Raw genomic sequence first — 16,833 nt, 5'->3', positions numbered from 1 at the left:
GCATCAGTCATCAGGGTTATTTGCAACTGTGGAGGCTGAAGAGGTCATCCTACAGTCAAATTATCTGGCTGAAGTCACCACTGTAGGAACCCTGTGAGGGCAGGCATGACAATGGTTTTTGAGAAAGGCTGCCATCTCTAGTTACGGAGGAGTTTCAGATAAGAACATAAGTATAGCTATACTGGGTTAGACCAATGGTCCATCTAGCCCAGTATCCTGTTTCCAACAGCAGTCAATCCAGTACCACTGTAAGAGTCATATGTGTATCTCACTAGCAGGAGATTACAGCTACACTCAGTCAGACTTTATTTTGACCATGACACCCTCCACTCACCTCCAAAATGGAATACTGAAATATCATCATACATGGGCTGTGTTCGCTCATGTTAAAAATAAAAATCTACAAACTCTTCAGAATATCACCATATGTCTTTTATGCCATGTCCACCAATGATCACGTTTCCCCTCTGCTTCAAGACCATCACTGGCTCCCTGTCGAACAGTGAATTATTTATAACACACTACTACTTACCTTTAAGGCCCTTTGAACTGGTCTTCCCAATTACCTATCTTCGCTTACCATTCCCTACTTGCCATCCCGTTTGCTTCAGTCCCTCAATGACAACCAGTTAGTTCTTCCAGGCCCAAAATAAGCTATTCTTGAATATACTAGACACAGAGCTTTCTTTTTCGCCGTGCCCTTTCTTTGGAACTCTATGCCCCGTCACTCCGTGCTGACAGTCATTGAAGCAGTTTAAGATAAACTTAAAGGCATGGCTTTTTACTCTGGCTTTCAATCCAGCTTGAGGAATATTGTGCCAAGCTGCTGGGCCATCCTGCCCTTTTTTCCCCGTTCCCTGACCTTCTCTACCCCTGCCAACGTCCCCCCCCCCCCTTCTATCTTCCTGTATAGAATGCTCCTTGTATGTCTGAATTTATCTTTCTTGTCAATTATTGTATTTCTTTTCCCTACTTTGATTTATTTGTATAAATTCTAGTCTGTGAACCACCTTGGTCTGCTAATTAGCAAAGGCAGTATAGAAAGTATAATAAATGAATGAATATGAATAGTGGTCGCCATGTGTCCCAGCAGAGTACGAGCGGACATCCGTTGATCTGTGAAGGGGTGATTACAAAGGGCAGACAATTCTAGAATCTTGCTTAATGCAAGTAGGCCCTGCCTGTTCAAGTATCTAGGTGGGTGCCAATGAATATCAGAGACTCTACTGGTACAAGGCAAAAGTTTTCGTGGTTGATCAGGAACCTTACACCTTGGAGGGCTTCTACAGTAGCTCTTGAGAGTGCTGAATGCCTGGTTCTTGGTGGGTGCTGCGATGAGCCAACTGTTGAGCTACAGAAACATGAAATGACCTGCCTTGTGGAGGTGTGTCACTGTTACTGCTAAGCATTTTGTGAATACCCTGGGTGCTGACGAAAGGCTGAAGAGAAGCACCCAGTAATGGCAATGTCTGTTGAGAAACATGAACTGCAAATATTTTCAGTGGTTTGGGTGAATATGGGTATGTGTGTAGGCATCTCTGAGCAGTTTGTAGATATAGAGAGGGTAGGGGCACACTAAGCAGGACATGCCTTAAATTCCTCCCTGAGCTAGAAAAACCTGGACAACAATAAATACAGAGCCCTGGAGATATTGTACAACTACCAGAAAGCTGGCGAGATAAACTAATGTACACAACCTACGTGGACAAATGTGAAACTCATCTCACGATACTCTTGATTTAGTTTGTAACAGAAACTTAATGGACTCAGGCCTATGGTTGATAAAAGCCCATTACAACGTGCAAGTCAAATGTGCTGTACCTTATGGGCATCAAATGAGCAATTAGTCAGGGCACGGAAATAAGATTAGACTGATTCCTCTGTTCTTGTGATCTTATTTTGTTACCACAGCTTGACAACTGCAAACCCTCCAACATATTCCAGTTAGTACTGTAAGAAAGGAGTAGCAGGAGGGGAGAAAAGCAAAAATTAGAAACTCAAATTATGTTCAAGCGCTACTTGTCCATTTGTCCCATGCAGCTGCAAGAAGCTAATCTCTCTTTGCTGAATCACTTAATTATCCAGACATCTGCTATCTCTTGCCCGCTGAGAAAAAATCATCAGGTTAAATGAGAAGGTGGACCAGCTGAGGGGAGGGAAGGGGAAGGGACCCACTGAGATTGTTGTGCTGCTTTTACTTACTGTTGATCGTTTCCGCAGGAATGCATCAGCTTCATCAACAAATAATAAAAGGCTGTAAAGAAGACACAAGAAATATCACAGCAGTACAGGCAGGGGAGAAAAAGACCTTCAATTACTGTACAGCTAAGCAGTAAACCTTGCTGGACTGCATATCACCAGCACTCTTGCCTTTTCTTTGTTTAGGCAGGATAACACCAAAACTTATTCCAAATTCTCAGTGTCAGAAATCGATTGGGCATGGAATCTGAATTCCCCACATAGCCCCAAAGACACCCTTTCCAGAGCTGGGCCAAATAAAATTAGAGCAAATTTATGAAGGAAACTTGCACTGCTACTGGGCGGGGAATTGATCATTGGGGAGCATGCACAGTTGATGTCCATGTTGTTATCTGTTTTGTGGTGAGCACTTTTGAAGGCTCCTTCATTTTAGTTTTAAAATGATCCCTCTCCACCCCCCCAAAAAAAAAAAAAAAAAAAAAAAAAGAAATCCTTGAGTTTTCTAAAACCTATTAACAATTGTTATCATTTTCACCCTAACTTAGAAAGTCCAACTTGTCCTCCTGTGATTCCTCTATACAATCCCTGCTTCTTGTTTCTCCAGCTCCCGCACTAACACGAGAGGTTCATAACACAGTATTACTGCAAATGATGACAAATAAAGATCAAAAACAGTTTGCCTGGGTGAAATTCATCTTCTTTTGAAAGATGTACGTAGAGAACTCCAAAATACAACTTAATACCAACTCTCTTTTACCCATGTCTTCTACCCAACCTCTCAGATCCCCTCTCTTATCTAACTCTCTAACCAATTACAGCAATGGCCTTCCATGCTTTCACAGAGCTATGATGTAATCATATCTCCACTGATAATAGTTGTGACTGCTGTTCCATTCAGGTTATGCCAATGCTTCATTGAGGACCCAAAGCAATTATTACTCCTATTTTGGGATGAACTACTACTGCCTATCTCAGTGCGTCAATTCCATTCTCTCACCTCTAAGGATCCTTTGTGGTTATCCCACACTTTTTAATATTCCATTAGTGTGGGTATTTCAAACATCCATCAGCCCTTCTATGAAAAAATATACTCTGACATTGTTCCTGAGCCACATCCCTTGGACTTTCACATCATTACTCCTAGTTCTACAACTTCCTTTCTGTTGAAAAAGGTTTGCCCCTTTATCATATCCCTATAATCTTTCCTGTCCTCTAGGGCATCAAGAACCTACCTAACCCTTCACTACCCCAATTGCAAAGGTATAAAATACAAATCTTCACATGCTACCAGCCTCTCCTTTATAGGCACACAACTTTGGAACTCCCTACCCAAAGACCTGAAACTCACAGAAAACTACCTATAATTCAGAAAAAAAACTTTTCAAGAAGTCTTTCCCCCCTGAATTACATCATGAAAAGTTCAAAAATGGAAAACAATAATATTAACCTCTCACAATATGCTAATATATCAACCTAAGCGTTTATTGTACTTCTGTATTATGTAGTAGACTTCTACAAATCTAAATTTTGTAACCGCCTTTTTAGCAATATGTAAGCCACATTGAACCTGCCATATGGTGGGAAAATGTGGGATACAAATGCAAAAAAAAAAATATATATATATATATATTTCAGTCTCATCTCATTTGGTGCAGACTCCACACCATTTTGGATGCTTCTCTCTGAAATTGCCTCTAGCCTCTCTATCCTTTGAGGTCAAGCCTCAAGAGCCGAACACAGCATTCCAGGTAAGGCCTCACTGATGAACTCTACAGAGGCATTTAACACCTCCTTTTTTCTGCTGCTTATGCACCTCCTTATATGTGCACCAGGATCCTTCTGACTCTGGCCATTGCCTTATCACAAAGTATCTGATCTGCAGATAATGAAAAATCACCCCAAGGTCTCTCTCTCCATCATTGCAAATCAGTTGCTTCTCATTCTGTTGACTCCCTCAAGGGTATTTACCCCGTTGCACATTTGTATCATCTACAAAAAGGTGGACTTTTCCTTCTATCCTCTCCAAAATTATATAAAACAGAACCGGCCCCAGCACTAATCCCTGAAGCACTTCTCTCATCAACTTTCCCTTCTGAGAATGAATTCCATTTACTACTAACCTCTGTTGTCTATCACTTAACTCGGTTTCTAATCCAGTCTGCCACCTTGGAACCTATCCACAGGTTGTTTAATTTGTTCATATACTTTCTGAAGTCCAAGTAAACAACATCCAACATGTGCCCTTGATCTAATTCTCTGGTTACTCAACTGAAAAAAAAAATCAGATTAGTTTGACATGATCTTCTGGTAAAGGTATACTGCCTCAGATCCTGCAACCTGTTGCCTTGTATATAGTATGTTTCCTTTTAGTTAAGTCCCCATTGATTTTCCCACCCTGACGTCAGACTAATCAGTATGCACTTTCCAAATTCCTCTCTTCAATCTAACATGACCACACCTGTCTTCAAAGATCTACTGGACAGATCATTTAGCAGCAACAACCCTAGCAGTTCCAGCCACAACACTGTGGGGGACTAGTTTAATGGACAGAGAGGCAGGTTGCAAACTTGAAATGCTAGGTTCAAATCCTACTTTTCCCATCAACACTCTTTATTACTTTGGACAAGTCGCTGATTGCAATCCCAGTGGGCATAGGAATTATCTATTGCACCCAACACCCTGAGCTCAGATTTGGACAAGGCAAAAATTAAATCTAAAATCTAAATCCCAAATTTAATCAGAAGCAGATCACAAGAGGGGGGGGGGGGGGGGGGGGAACAACAACCTTTTGAGATCTACAGAGCATGGTGCAGTGTGACTTACAGGCCTTTTGCCCTTCTTCTGTCTGAAACAAATCTGGCCCCAGAATATAACAGTTTCTGCTTATATTTGGCTTGCTCTTGTAACATATTTAACCTTGGTAAGACAGCTGGAAAGGAATCCACCCACAGGAGAAGAGGCTTCTGGCATTGGTTATTCTTTTTCAATGTAATGGGTAATTAAGCTTGAGCAACTGAGATAAAAAAAAAATGCTGAGGCAATGCGACATCATTGACCTCATGGCAACAGCAGTGCAAATATTCTTTGCAGGCATAAAATACATATATATTTAGCTTGTTGCATTTAGCCCATTCACCAAGACAAAGGCACTTCAGAAAATGCACTGCATGATGGCTTTTATCTAGATGGCTGAGCAATGGTCTTCTACCACAGTCTATATACAAGAGCACAGCTGCAACATCTCCCCAGGATGGTGTCCTACTGCAACTGGCAGCCATCCCAGGAAAAACAAATCAGCCTATTTGTACTTGGCAAATCTATCAGACCAGAAACTGCAGCTAATTTGGGTAACATTACCACAAATTCTTCTTCCTATTAAAAAAAAAAAAAAAAAGAATCCCACCACAAACAAAATAAAATAAGCCCTCTGTTTCAACATCCCCACCCACCAAAGAAAAAGACAAATAATTAATTCTCCCTTAGGCACTCAGTAGCAGGCGTGTACCTTTTTTAATGACACATATTTTGCAAGTTTCAAATCATAATTTGAGTCACAAATATAGAAACATTACTGTGATGAATGCAGATATGGATTGACTTAGACACTCGGAGAAAGAACATGTCTGAAGCAATAAGGATGACCATAAATCAGCAATTAGCTTCCTCCACACAATGCCCAGACACTGTCTAGATATAGTACCCCAAATAAATCAGATTCCTCCAAGCTTATTCCAGAAGATCTTGAGTGGTAAATGGGAATGTGCTTACAGAAGGGGAAGAAAATCAAATCATTCATCTACCTTTTTCCTGGATTTGTGGCTCAGGGAACATCAGGTGGTAGTTTTAAAAAGTGCCCTGCATGGTAGAGTCATGGATGACCTTACAGCTGTGGACACATCATGCCTCACAGTGAAGCTGGAACTGAAGCCCTATAAGCTAATATAAGGGCTGGACCTGATCTGTGCAATGTTCCATGTATCAAGGAAGACTCTTTAGCAAGAGGTAGGCCTTCTGGAACAAGATGCAGCTTTTGTGCCGATTGCTACATCCTTTTAGCACAAAACGTGTTTGGTGATATTTCATTTCTTAAAGGTATATATTGTCCACCTACAACAGTCTATATATAAGTGCACAACATCTCCCCAGGATGGTGTCCTACTGCAACTGGCAGCCTTCCCAGGAAAGCCTGGGGTACGTGCTACGAGTATGGGTGTTAAGTATCTCTATGGGGGAAGGGACGACATCTTAAGTTTGAAATGAGAGTGTAAAACATTATTAATTAGCAAAATGGTTGGATTGTTGGTTTAATTGTCATCATAATGAATATGATTATGAGGTCATAATATTAAAACTACTCTTCAGGACCACTGGTATGGTGGTGATATAGGCATGGTAACGGAGAACTGCCCACGTGTGACACAAATTGCCAACTTGTTCAATAATGGAGTGTATCCCACACATAGTGGTGGGTGTGGATCTGGCCACCTTGTGTTGCGGACAGGATGGACCCTGTCACTTACTGTGTTAATGACCGTTACTTGAAATACTGAATGGGTTTCAACACATACAGACATCCACGTTAATACAAACAAGCGCTACACAAGTTAAAATATACAGTTAAAGTAAAATTAATATCCACTTTGAAATGAATACTTTCAATTGAACAAAAAAAAAGTCCTAAAACTTTCTTTAAACCATCTTATGACTCCTTTATGAAAATGCATCAAATTGCTCTCTAAATCAAGATCTTGTGGTAATTGTTCCATAATTGTATATTACTGTCCCTAATGTACTAGATTCATAGACAGAAATGTCTTGCAAATGATACTCAACAGACTTGTTCAGACTATACAATTATAAGCATCTGTCTCTGGACACAGGTATGGCCCGCCTGCGAGTGACCCAAGAGCCCATTCCCAGAGTAAAGTCATGTACAGTTACACAAAGTTACAGGATAACGGGATCCATGAGCATTACGTAATTTTAGGAATGTATGGGCTGGAAATCTGTCCTCTTAAATTAAAATCATTCTGTCATGCTGAAAATACCAAACCTCTTGCCCTTTTTGTTCTCTATTGGCTTATTCATTATATACAGAACTAAAAGCAAAGGGCCCAACATTCAGCCCACAGTGGTAGGCGGCTTGTAAGCTAGTCACAGCCACGGGCTGAAGTAATCTCAGATATTCAATGCCAGGGCATGTCCGGATTATCTGCCATCACCTGGAAGTTAATTGGCACCGTGGCAGATAAAGTTAGGACAGCATTTTTGCTGTATACTGTATACTGTATACTTAGTTGGTTAGCAGACTGAATAATCACTGCTAACCAGCTAAGTCACAGCTCACCCAAACTCCACACTCAGACTGTCCCTAACCTGGCAGAGCTGATATTCAGCAGTACTACCTGGTTAAGTGCAGCTGAATATCATCAGCCCGTCAACTCAAACTTCGATGCACTAAAGTCCTGTTAAAGCACTGATCGCTATTTCCAACTCAGTAAAAATGACAGAGTTGGAAACAGCCAAGAATGCTCCGAAGAAACGGGATGCAAGTGAGCTGCTTGCAAAAACAGCGAGCAGCTCAGTAAGGAGGAGCCAATCGGTCTGCCGAGCATGCGCAGAACATTCAATCACCAAGTGTGGCTGCTCTGCGAATGCTACAGACATCTTTCATACACACAGGCAAGCTGCGTTTGGTCTCCTGAGATGGGAATTGTTCTGGAAAGGGGCAGGTCCTGTAAGTTATGTCAACAGAGCTGTGGCCTGCTTAAAATCCAGAGTTGGTTTGCTTTTTTTATGGGCCAAGCAGATTGGGGAGGGGAGGTAGGGTGAGGGGCTGCTTATCGGTGCAGTGTCATGCCAGTGTCCCTCTTATGAAAGTTTCCTGCCACAGGGTAGGGTCATGATTGGCTGTTTGACGGCTTTACTGGATTTCCCTTCTCCTCACCAGTTCAAGGGTCATCACTCTGTTTTAGGAAAACAGAAGTCATCGGGGTTTGATGATTAAATATTACATGTACTGATTAGATAAACTTCACAAAGCTGTTTTCCCACTGCCTCCCCATTTGGCCGATTCCCTGGATGAATTCTTCAGTTGTTTCAGCTATCATACTGGCCGGTCCGCAGCTCAGCTCTCAGCCAGCCAGTACCGACAGCTCCTGACTACCCGTTAAAAATTTGTCATTAGGGGAGGCAGTCCTTTCGGTGCATCGCTAGGAAAACAGCTGTGCATTACTCGGAATGCACATTTGAATGGTAAGTAGATCATTTAAATAACTTAGCATGCAATTATCGTTAGCTGCTACCGTGACAGGAAAACAGCTCGCTGAACCCCTTTGTGCATGTCTCGCTGAACTCTGTGCTCGCTTAACTGGCTATAACCAGTATAAAATGAAAGTAGCTGGATCGTTCATTTTTGTGCATCTGGGCCTCAGTGGGTTTAACCCGGCAGAGCAGGCCCCTTTGAATAAATATCAGGCTCAGTCTGTAACAAAAGCAGAGTAGGAACAGATGTGTTCCAAATGTGAAAAGCACAAAAGGGGGTAATTTTATAATGGATTTTTCACATCTAAAGCCCATTTTAGATGTAGAAAAGAGAAACTAAATGTGCACCAGTAAGGCAGCATGTTCTTATAGACACATCAAGTTTTAGCATTTCCGGGGGCATAGTGTGGGTGCAGTAGCAGCAGTAGAGGTGTGATCCATGCATATATTTTACAAAACAATGAGCATGTGCATAGAGTGAATGCCACATTTATACCATCAATTTGAACATAACAAATAAATTTCTGCACCACCACATATAACTGACAAAGCAAAAGAAAGGTGATGCATTCATCCACAAACAAATGTATGCATTCATATGGACGGACAGACTGATCCTTCCCAGCAGGTGCAATTGCTCAGTGAAACATGCCTAAAAAAGGTATCACCTTATACTTTAATTGGTTGACCTTTATTTCTAAGTGTCAAGAAGCCATGACTTCTTACTAAGTTTAAATTACTCTCCAGAGTTCAGAAGTAAGTGACTGTTGAAATATGCCTAATGCAATTGGAATTGCTATTCATTTTGGGACGAGAAAGACAGAGCACAGAAAACAGTATGCTTGATCTGAAAATACTATACAAACTGATAAAGGGATATCTCCATCCACATTCAGCAATTGTGTCTTTTGTGGTTTTTGTTTTTATTTAACCAGGAGGCATAACAAAAAATTTACAAAATGAAAAAACAACAACAACAAAAAAATTATCTGAGCACCAGATAGAGGAATTGAGGATCAATGAGATACTTACCCTCTCCTACTGGTATTTGCCCAGTCAAAGGCCTTATGCATAGCAGTAACACCTTCCCGCCCCATGGGGGCGACATCACCACCTGTCATGATAGCATAGTCCATACCAGAATGCATGGCAAGTTTCTGGGGAAGAAGGATAAAACAAAATAAAATTCCTGAAACTACTGCCTCTCCAACAGACATCCACATGAAACATGCTTTAAACAGAGAGGTGCTAAATGTCTGTGGTGAGACCACAGCGTGGTACATGTAGTACTTCATCAAGTCAAATGAGCAGAATTGATAACCAGCTTCCAAATTTTTGCTGTACTGCAGAATCTACTGTAATAAAACTCACCCTCAACGTTCTGAGGACACTGACGTCAGTGAAGCCAAGCTCTGACTTCCTTCAAAAAGGTTCGAAGGTTCGTGGTGGTGAAGCCACCAAAATCGCTCCGGGCCCCGCCCTCAAGGGCGGAGCAATGGCAGAACAACAAAGGGGTTGGCAGGGAGGGAGGCAGGGAGGTGGGAAATCGCTCCGGGCCCCGCCCTCGAGGGCGGAGCAATGGCAGAACAACGAAGGGGTTGGCAGGGAGGGAGGCAGGGAGGGGGTGGGAAATCGCTCCGGGCCCTGCCCTCGCGTCAAACGTCATGACGTTGGGGGCGGAGCAATGCCAGAACAACAAAGGGGTTGGCCAGGGAGTGAGGGAGGGGGGTGTTGGCGACGAAAACCTTGCTAGGGCCCGTTTCATTTGCTCTGAAATGGGCTTCTTTTACTAGTATGCAATAAAGATTGCAAACAAGGATGTGGCTCAATTTAGCATAATGGATCATTGCATTTTACACTCCTTAATGTGTTCACAGTACAGTGCCCCACTTTAGAGGGGTTTCCCACTGCAGCTCCTTGTGACTCTGGGCAAATCGCTCATTGCCCCAGGTGCAAATAAGTTGTATATAACTGTTTTGATTGTAACCACAGAAAGGCATTGTAACAAACCCCATCCTCTTTCTCTACAATCAATCCTTGCAATGACAAAAAAACATTCCAAGTTCTCTGTACTTGGCTAGACATAAAACTGTCTGCTGGCGTTGTACAGAGCTGGGCACACTATCAGAACAGTATATTACAAAAAAAAAAAAAAAAAATCTTTCAATCACACAATTATATATATTCTCAACTCCAAGAAAGCTGCACCAGGAAACTAAGTGAAACTTAGATAAACATTTGTGAAGTTATGATTACATTAGAAACCAGACCCTGAAACTAAAGTAGATCTATGGAACTTAATTTCAGGGTATCAGAGAAAGATAAAAATTAAGTTCAAGATTAACTGGGGACTGTGGGATTTTTAACAGGGACTGAATAGACTAGACTGGACTGGAGCACCAGCTTAATGGGAAGAGCAGTGGGCTAGGAACCAAAGAACTGCTCCTTGTGATCTTGAGAAAGTCATTTATCCCTCATTGCCTCGGGTACAAACTTCAATTGTACACCCTTTGAGGACAGGAAAATACTTAAATGTAACTCACCTTGAGTTACTACTGAAAAGGTGTGAGCTAAATCCAAATCAACTTCTCCTAAACACTTTATCTGCTGTTATATTCTACATTTCTATCAACAAAGGGAAAACAAAGACATTTTATGGGTACTCTGACAGAAAAGTTTACAGTTCCAAGCCCACACAATAAAACTATGAACAAATTTAGGATAATTTAATCAGAGGGCACTTATGCAAAATTTCCAAATCAGTGCCTATTTTATAAAAGCAACACAGTCATTCACATGCCTAAGTAGGCTTTCGGCTTACATCTACTCAGTAGAAATGTGTGTACTTGCTACTCCACCAAACTAGCAAAACGTTAGGGACAGTTTGATCACAGTTTTAAAGTGGTAGAAGATTAGTACAGAATTGTCATGCTTAGGGCCCAAGTTTGATTCCTGGGTCATGCTTCTACAAACAGGGCTACTTAAGATGCCATGGTAGAAGGTGTTCTCAAACCTGGAGGGGGGGGGGGGGGGGAGAAGAGGGGGTCTCGCCAATGATTCACTGATTTCACCCACTGGACAAACTTAGGGTCTATAGAGAACTGTGGTTTGTGACACCTGACTGAAGAACTATAGCTGTGTGTGTTGGGCTGAGCTGCAACACATAAAATGGAGAAAAACCTTAGGCAGCTGTGAATGAAGGCAATGTAAATTCTTTTTTATTTTTTTTAATGTACACCACTTTTGGATGATTACTCAGGAAAGCTGTTTATAACTAAATATAACAACTGAGCTGAAAGCTGAAAAGGACAAGAGGAAACTGCTAAACAAACCCTCCCCTCAAACAGTTTAATGAGCTGAATTATGCAGCGATATGTGATAAAAGAAACCTAGATGAATATACACGAAAATGAAGTCACTTACCTATACGTAGCTGGTGTTCTCCAAGGACCACAGGGCTCACATCCTCACATATGGCGACATCACTGACGGAGCATGGGTACGGGAAGCAGTACACCAGCAACTCTTCCCAGAAGTGTTTGGGTAGGCTTACCGCGTAAGTATGCTCATTCCCGCCTGCTGCTCTTATGCAGGACCTCCTCAGTTCATTATAAGCTAAAAGAATGCAACTCCTTAGAAAGGTGGAATGGTTGTGAGGATTTTAAAGTCCTGCTGTCCTCAGAGAATGCCTACTAAATGTAGGTAACTTCATTTACTCCAAGAACAAGCGGGACTGTAAATTCCACACACATGGGATTCCTTAGTTACAGAAGTATTCAACAGGGAAAAAAAGGGGGGAAACATTTGGACCCTTTGCTGTCTGGAGTGAGAGCAAGAACCTTGTCTAGATTGGGAGGGTGGGTGCCTGTGAGTGTAATAGGTTCTCTGTTGTCCTCTGCTCTGAAACTTCTGGAAGAGACGGCCGAGCAGAAGTGGGCCTTGAGAGGGTCCAAGGGTGTCACTATGCTGCTTGTTGAGTAGAATCCTCCTGCACCTTATCTCTGGAAAGAACCTCTCCACAGCACTTACATCAGTGAGTTTTTCTTGCACATCCTGCCTTAGGTCCAAGGCTCTCAGTCAGGCAAGTTTGCGGGTGCCAATCCCCAAGGCAAAAGCTCTTGATGCTGTATAAAAAATGTAAATCACATGGTCTATGCATTTTCTGCAGTTCTTCCTCTTGGCTATTGATGTTCTTCGGCCTTGTCTTTGGAAAGAGTTTGAACTCCGCAACCCTACGCACAATGTTCTGCAAGTAGATGCCCAAGAAGAGCTGGTGGGATGCTATCTGGGATGAGCACCCAGTGTTCAGAAAAGTCTTTTCCTAAAAAGACTACAGGGGCAACAAGGAGTGAGTTTTGGAACTCCTGGTCCTTTTCAGAGTGGATTCGACCACTATGAAATGGTGAGGAAGCTGCTGCTTCTCAAATCTCTGAGCCTCCTGGGCTCCATACATAGACAATTTTCTTAATAGACACGGGCACCACCTCCTTAGAGGGTTTAAGGAACTGGATGAAATCCAAAGCTTCTTCCCTCTGTCTTTAACAGAAATGGATGGCCTTAGCTACTTCTTGTACAAAATCAATGGAAGAAGTTCCACTGTAGAGGATTTGCATGTCTCATGTGGGGGGAAGGATCTAAAGGGAAACCAGTAGAACCTCTAAGAAGCTCCATGGCTCCTCATCAGAGTCACAGAAACACTATTAACTATGACTCATGGAAAAACTCTTGTCACTAAAGTCTGAATTTCTGCCTGTCCTTTTGCCACTAACTGCAGGTTCTGGCCCTCTATTGGTGGAGGAGTGGCCTAGTGGTTAGGGTGGTGGACTTTGGTCCTGAGGAACTGAGTTTGATTCCCACTTCAGGCACAGGCAGCTCCTTGTGACTCTGGGCAAGTCACTTAACCCTCCATTGCCCCATGTAAGTTGCACTGAGCCTGCCATGAGTGGGAAAGCGCAGGGTACAAATGTAACAAAAATAAAATAGATACTATTGGAGATTCTACATGGAATGTTGCTACTATTGGAGATTCTACATGGAATGTTGCTATTCCACTAGCAACATTCCATGTAGAAGGCTGCGCAGGCTTCTGTTTCTGTGAGTCTGAGGACGTCAGACTCACAGAAGCAGAAGCCTGAGCAGGCCACATTGGTGATCTGCAAGGGCCGACTTCTACATGGAATGTTGCTAGTGGAATAGCAACATTCCATGTAGAATCTCAAATAGTAGCAACAGTGGAGGAGTGGCCTAGTGGTTAGGGTGGTGGACTTTGGTCCTGAGGAACTGAGTTTGATTCCCACTTCAGGCACAGGCAGCTCCTTGTGACTCTGGGCAAGTCACTTAACCCTCCATTGCCCCATGTAAGCCGCATTGAGCCTGCCATGAGTGGGAAAGCGCGGGGTACAAATGTAACAAAAATAAAAATAAAATAAATTGCATCAAGACACTTGGTATTCCCAGTGCATCGGTGACGCTTCCTCCCCAGAAGCACTGGAAACGGACACTGGTGCAGCTGACCTGGACTTGGAGCCCACTCCTGGCCTCAGTGTCAGGGAATCTTTCAGGCAGAACATGGGTATTGAGTACTGGCTGGACCACATCTGCCCTCAGAATTGTCAATGTTGAAGCAGCAGCATCATGTCAAGTAAAGAAGTACTGCATCCACTCCTCAAATTTTTGCATGAGTTGCTCTTTGAAGGCTGCTACAAAGGCATAGGCATCATAGTTAAGAATGGCCATGTCCCTCTCAGTCACCTGGGGTGTACTGGAACAGAATCTCAGATTCTTGACGGCCGCTGAACTCTCTGATAGCATAGAAGGTGCTTTGAGTACACCAGCGTGTTCTTGGAACGAAGCTGAGACATCTTGGCTTCTGCCTAATGTACTGCATTGTGTTCCTTTGACACAGATAAAAATGGCGTCAAATCTTTCCTCTTCCATGGATGGGAATCAGACAATTATCACCCTCCCCCCCCACCCCACCCCCCCCGTGGGCTCTAGTGATGCTCAATGTCAAGAGTGACCAAAACTCCTTCAATCTGAGGCATCTCTAGTGCAGTTCCTGAATTCACGGAGACTGATGTTTCTGATGGCCTAGTTTTTCTGTCTGCCAAAAACCCTTCTAAAGCCTGTACTTTTGCTGTTTGGTTTTGATTCTCCGTGGAGGCTCCTCCTGTTTTCTTGGAAAAACCCTTCTTTGGCATCTGTGAACAGAGAATACAAAGAGGGATTATGTTTGGGTACTAGGAATGAGTGTCCGTATTGGATATACTCCTGTTGCACCAAGAGCATCTTCTGAAGCCCTGGGGACCTTATTTTGGGACATCTCATCTGGAAAAAAACACAGCCCAAAAAAAAAAAAAAAAATCCTCTTTTGGTAGTTTGAGGCCCATAGGTGACCCACACTGAGCTAACGCAAAAAAAGAAAGAAAAACGTGAAAACTCAATGGAAAACCAAAGGAACAACTGGGGAACCTGCGAAAAGTGACAGGTCTAGTCAGCTCCGCAGAAAAAAAAAATTATTAGACTGAGGAGGTCCCAAGTAAGTGGCAAACAGGAACAGGCACGCTTGCAAAGTGAGCCTACTCAAAGATTTCTAGAAAAAGTTGCTGGGGTATTGCTTTCCTTGCCAAGCTCCTCTGGTGATGTCAACCATATGTGAGGACTTTATAGTCCTCGGAGAATAATATATCTGTGTGCTAAAATCCTTTATGGGACTCTATATAACCATGAATATTGAAATGATTCGCAAATAATGCAGAATAATAGAGATCGTTAAAAAACATACACAAATTTAAAAGCAGTAGTCTGGCACAATCAATCTAAAAATTCAACTCAGTGCTACAAGCCAATGGATCAGAGGAGAACTCTGTCGTTCTTTAATACCGGGTAAATGCTCTGTGGGCTTAGTTTTTCTTCTGAAAGTTAAAGCGAGAAAAGATCCTCTATTCGCTCCCCCAACTAAGCAGTACTTTGAAACATAAGGCAGCTAGTGTGAGAATTTCCCATCAAAACACCTGTAATAGGATACGAAAACTTATTATAGTGACTGAATTACTGACATAGTTTAGCTGTAGTCTTACACATAACGGGTGGCAATCTAGTGCCTAGTGACAACTAGATGGTGTGGTTCAGAATTCGGGCACAGACAGCGATGATTCATTCAAAACCTGTACAAATACTGCAAGACTGAGAATCAGCGACCTTGGAAATTACACAGAGGTTCTCCACAGTGACTGATGCCAAGAACAGGTGGACCAGTTATTGGTTTGTAATCTGAAAGGGTGCTTCACCTTCAGCTGCCTTGAATTAGCTGCGTGACAAACAAAAAGTAAGACGACAGCAGGAGCAGTGCAAGACCGATGGTTAAAGGGGTCATCATTTCCCAGAGAAAGTCAATTCAAATGCAAACAGAACACACATACACACAGGGGCTTTTACTGCCTCTGAACAGCAGCAGTGAATTATGTGCTCTTTATAATGACTTCCTTACAGTAATGTTTCCATTAGTGTAACCTGCTGTTCAGAGATCATTCACTAGATCTAGGAGGCTCTTAGCTTACCCTTGGGGGTTTGCATCATTGAAAAACAGTTAAAGGACGCGGGACTTAAGCTAATGTTCCTTAGTGGTGCTGGGAGAGGGGGGGATTCACTATAGCGAGACAACACACAGGGCTGATGTCATCACTTCACACTAGATAATGAGCAGTAACAGGGACAGATAATTTCCTACCACCTCCCACCAATACAGGCAAATGTTATTAACAAGAGAAAATGGAAGGGTGGTGGTGGTGGTGGGGGGGGGGGGGGGGGGGGGGGGCGGGACTGGTGGCAGCCTTACACTGTCTCTGCCAAGCAGCCCGTAAAAGCAGATTCTCAAGCTAAGCAGTGATCTGGAGGGAAGCCTCCTTTTCCTCTGCTGAAACAGAAACTACTGACTTCGACTGCAGGGTTACTGCACAAGGGCAACAGGGTAAGGCAGGTGATCATATCCACAGACCCTGCACTGCTAAGTCGGAGTGAGGGGTAAAAAAACAAACACATTGAACAGCTGTTCTGTCAGAATTTTACCTTGGCAAAGAGTGTCTTTCCAGTACCAGGGGGCCCGTACATAAGGATATTCCTGTACAAGCCTTTGTTCTTTTTAGTGTTTCTTGTAGCAATTGCAATATCTCTGACGCGCTCTTCCAATTTGGGCTATAATAGAAGCAATACCAACAATTACAAGTCAGACACCTCACACCATAAGATACAAAGATTTAAAGAGCAGTATTACCCAGACTTCTGCCTTGCTTATTACTCTCTGGTCTCCCTGGTTTTGTCTAATGCCATTTTATTTCTCATGCCTTCAAAGAGCACAGTCGCCTGCAAACC

The 16,833-nt window shown here is 42.8% G+C and overlaps 2 protein-coding genes across 2 annotated transcripts in view; one reads left to right on the top strand and one right to left on the bottom strand.

Moving 5' to 3' along the window:
• The window catches only part of ATAD3A (ATPase family AAA domain containing 3A), a 117,030-nt gene that overhangs the window by 39,272 nt on the left and 60,925 nt on the right, over positions 1-16,833 (bottom strand). Inside the window, exons 10-12 of the mRNA XM_030185648.1 lie at positions 16,531-16,656; positions 9,496-9,620; positions 2,203-2,254 (exon numbers count right to left, since the gene is read on the bottom strand). Of these exons, the coding sequence (XP_030041508.1) occupies positions 2,203-2,254; positions 9,496-9,620; positions 16,531-16,656 (303 nt within the window). The remainder of the gene's footprint in view (positions 1-2,202; positions 2,255-9,495; positions 9,621-16,530; positions 16,657-16,833) is intronic.
• Positions 8,295-16,833, top strand: part of LOC115456518 — a 77,863-nt gene continuing 69,324 nt past the window's right edge. Inside the window, exon 1 of the mRNA XM_030185651.1 lies at positions 8,295-8,454. The gene's annotated coding sequence lies outside the window, so the exon portion shown is untranslated. The remainder of the gene's footprint in view (positions 8,455-16,833) is intronic.

The sequence above is a fragment of the Microcaecilia unicolor genome, chromosome 13, assembly GCF_901765095.1.
Source record: "Microcaecilia unicolor chromosome 13, aMicUni1.1, whole genome shotgun sequence".
NCBI lineage: Eukaryota > Metazoa > Chordata > Amphibia > Gymnophiona > Siphonopidae > Microcaecilia > Microcaecilia unicolor.
The sequence above is the reverse complement of the archived record's forward strand: the minus strand, read 5'-3'. Positions and strand labels throughout refer to the sequence as shown.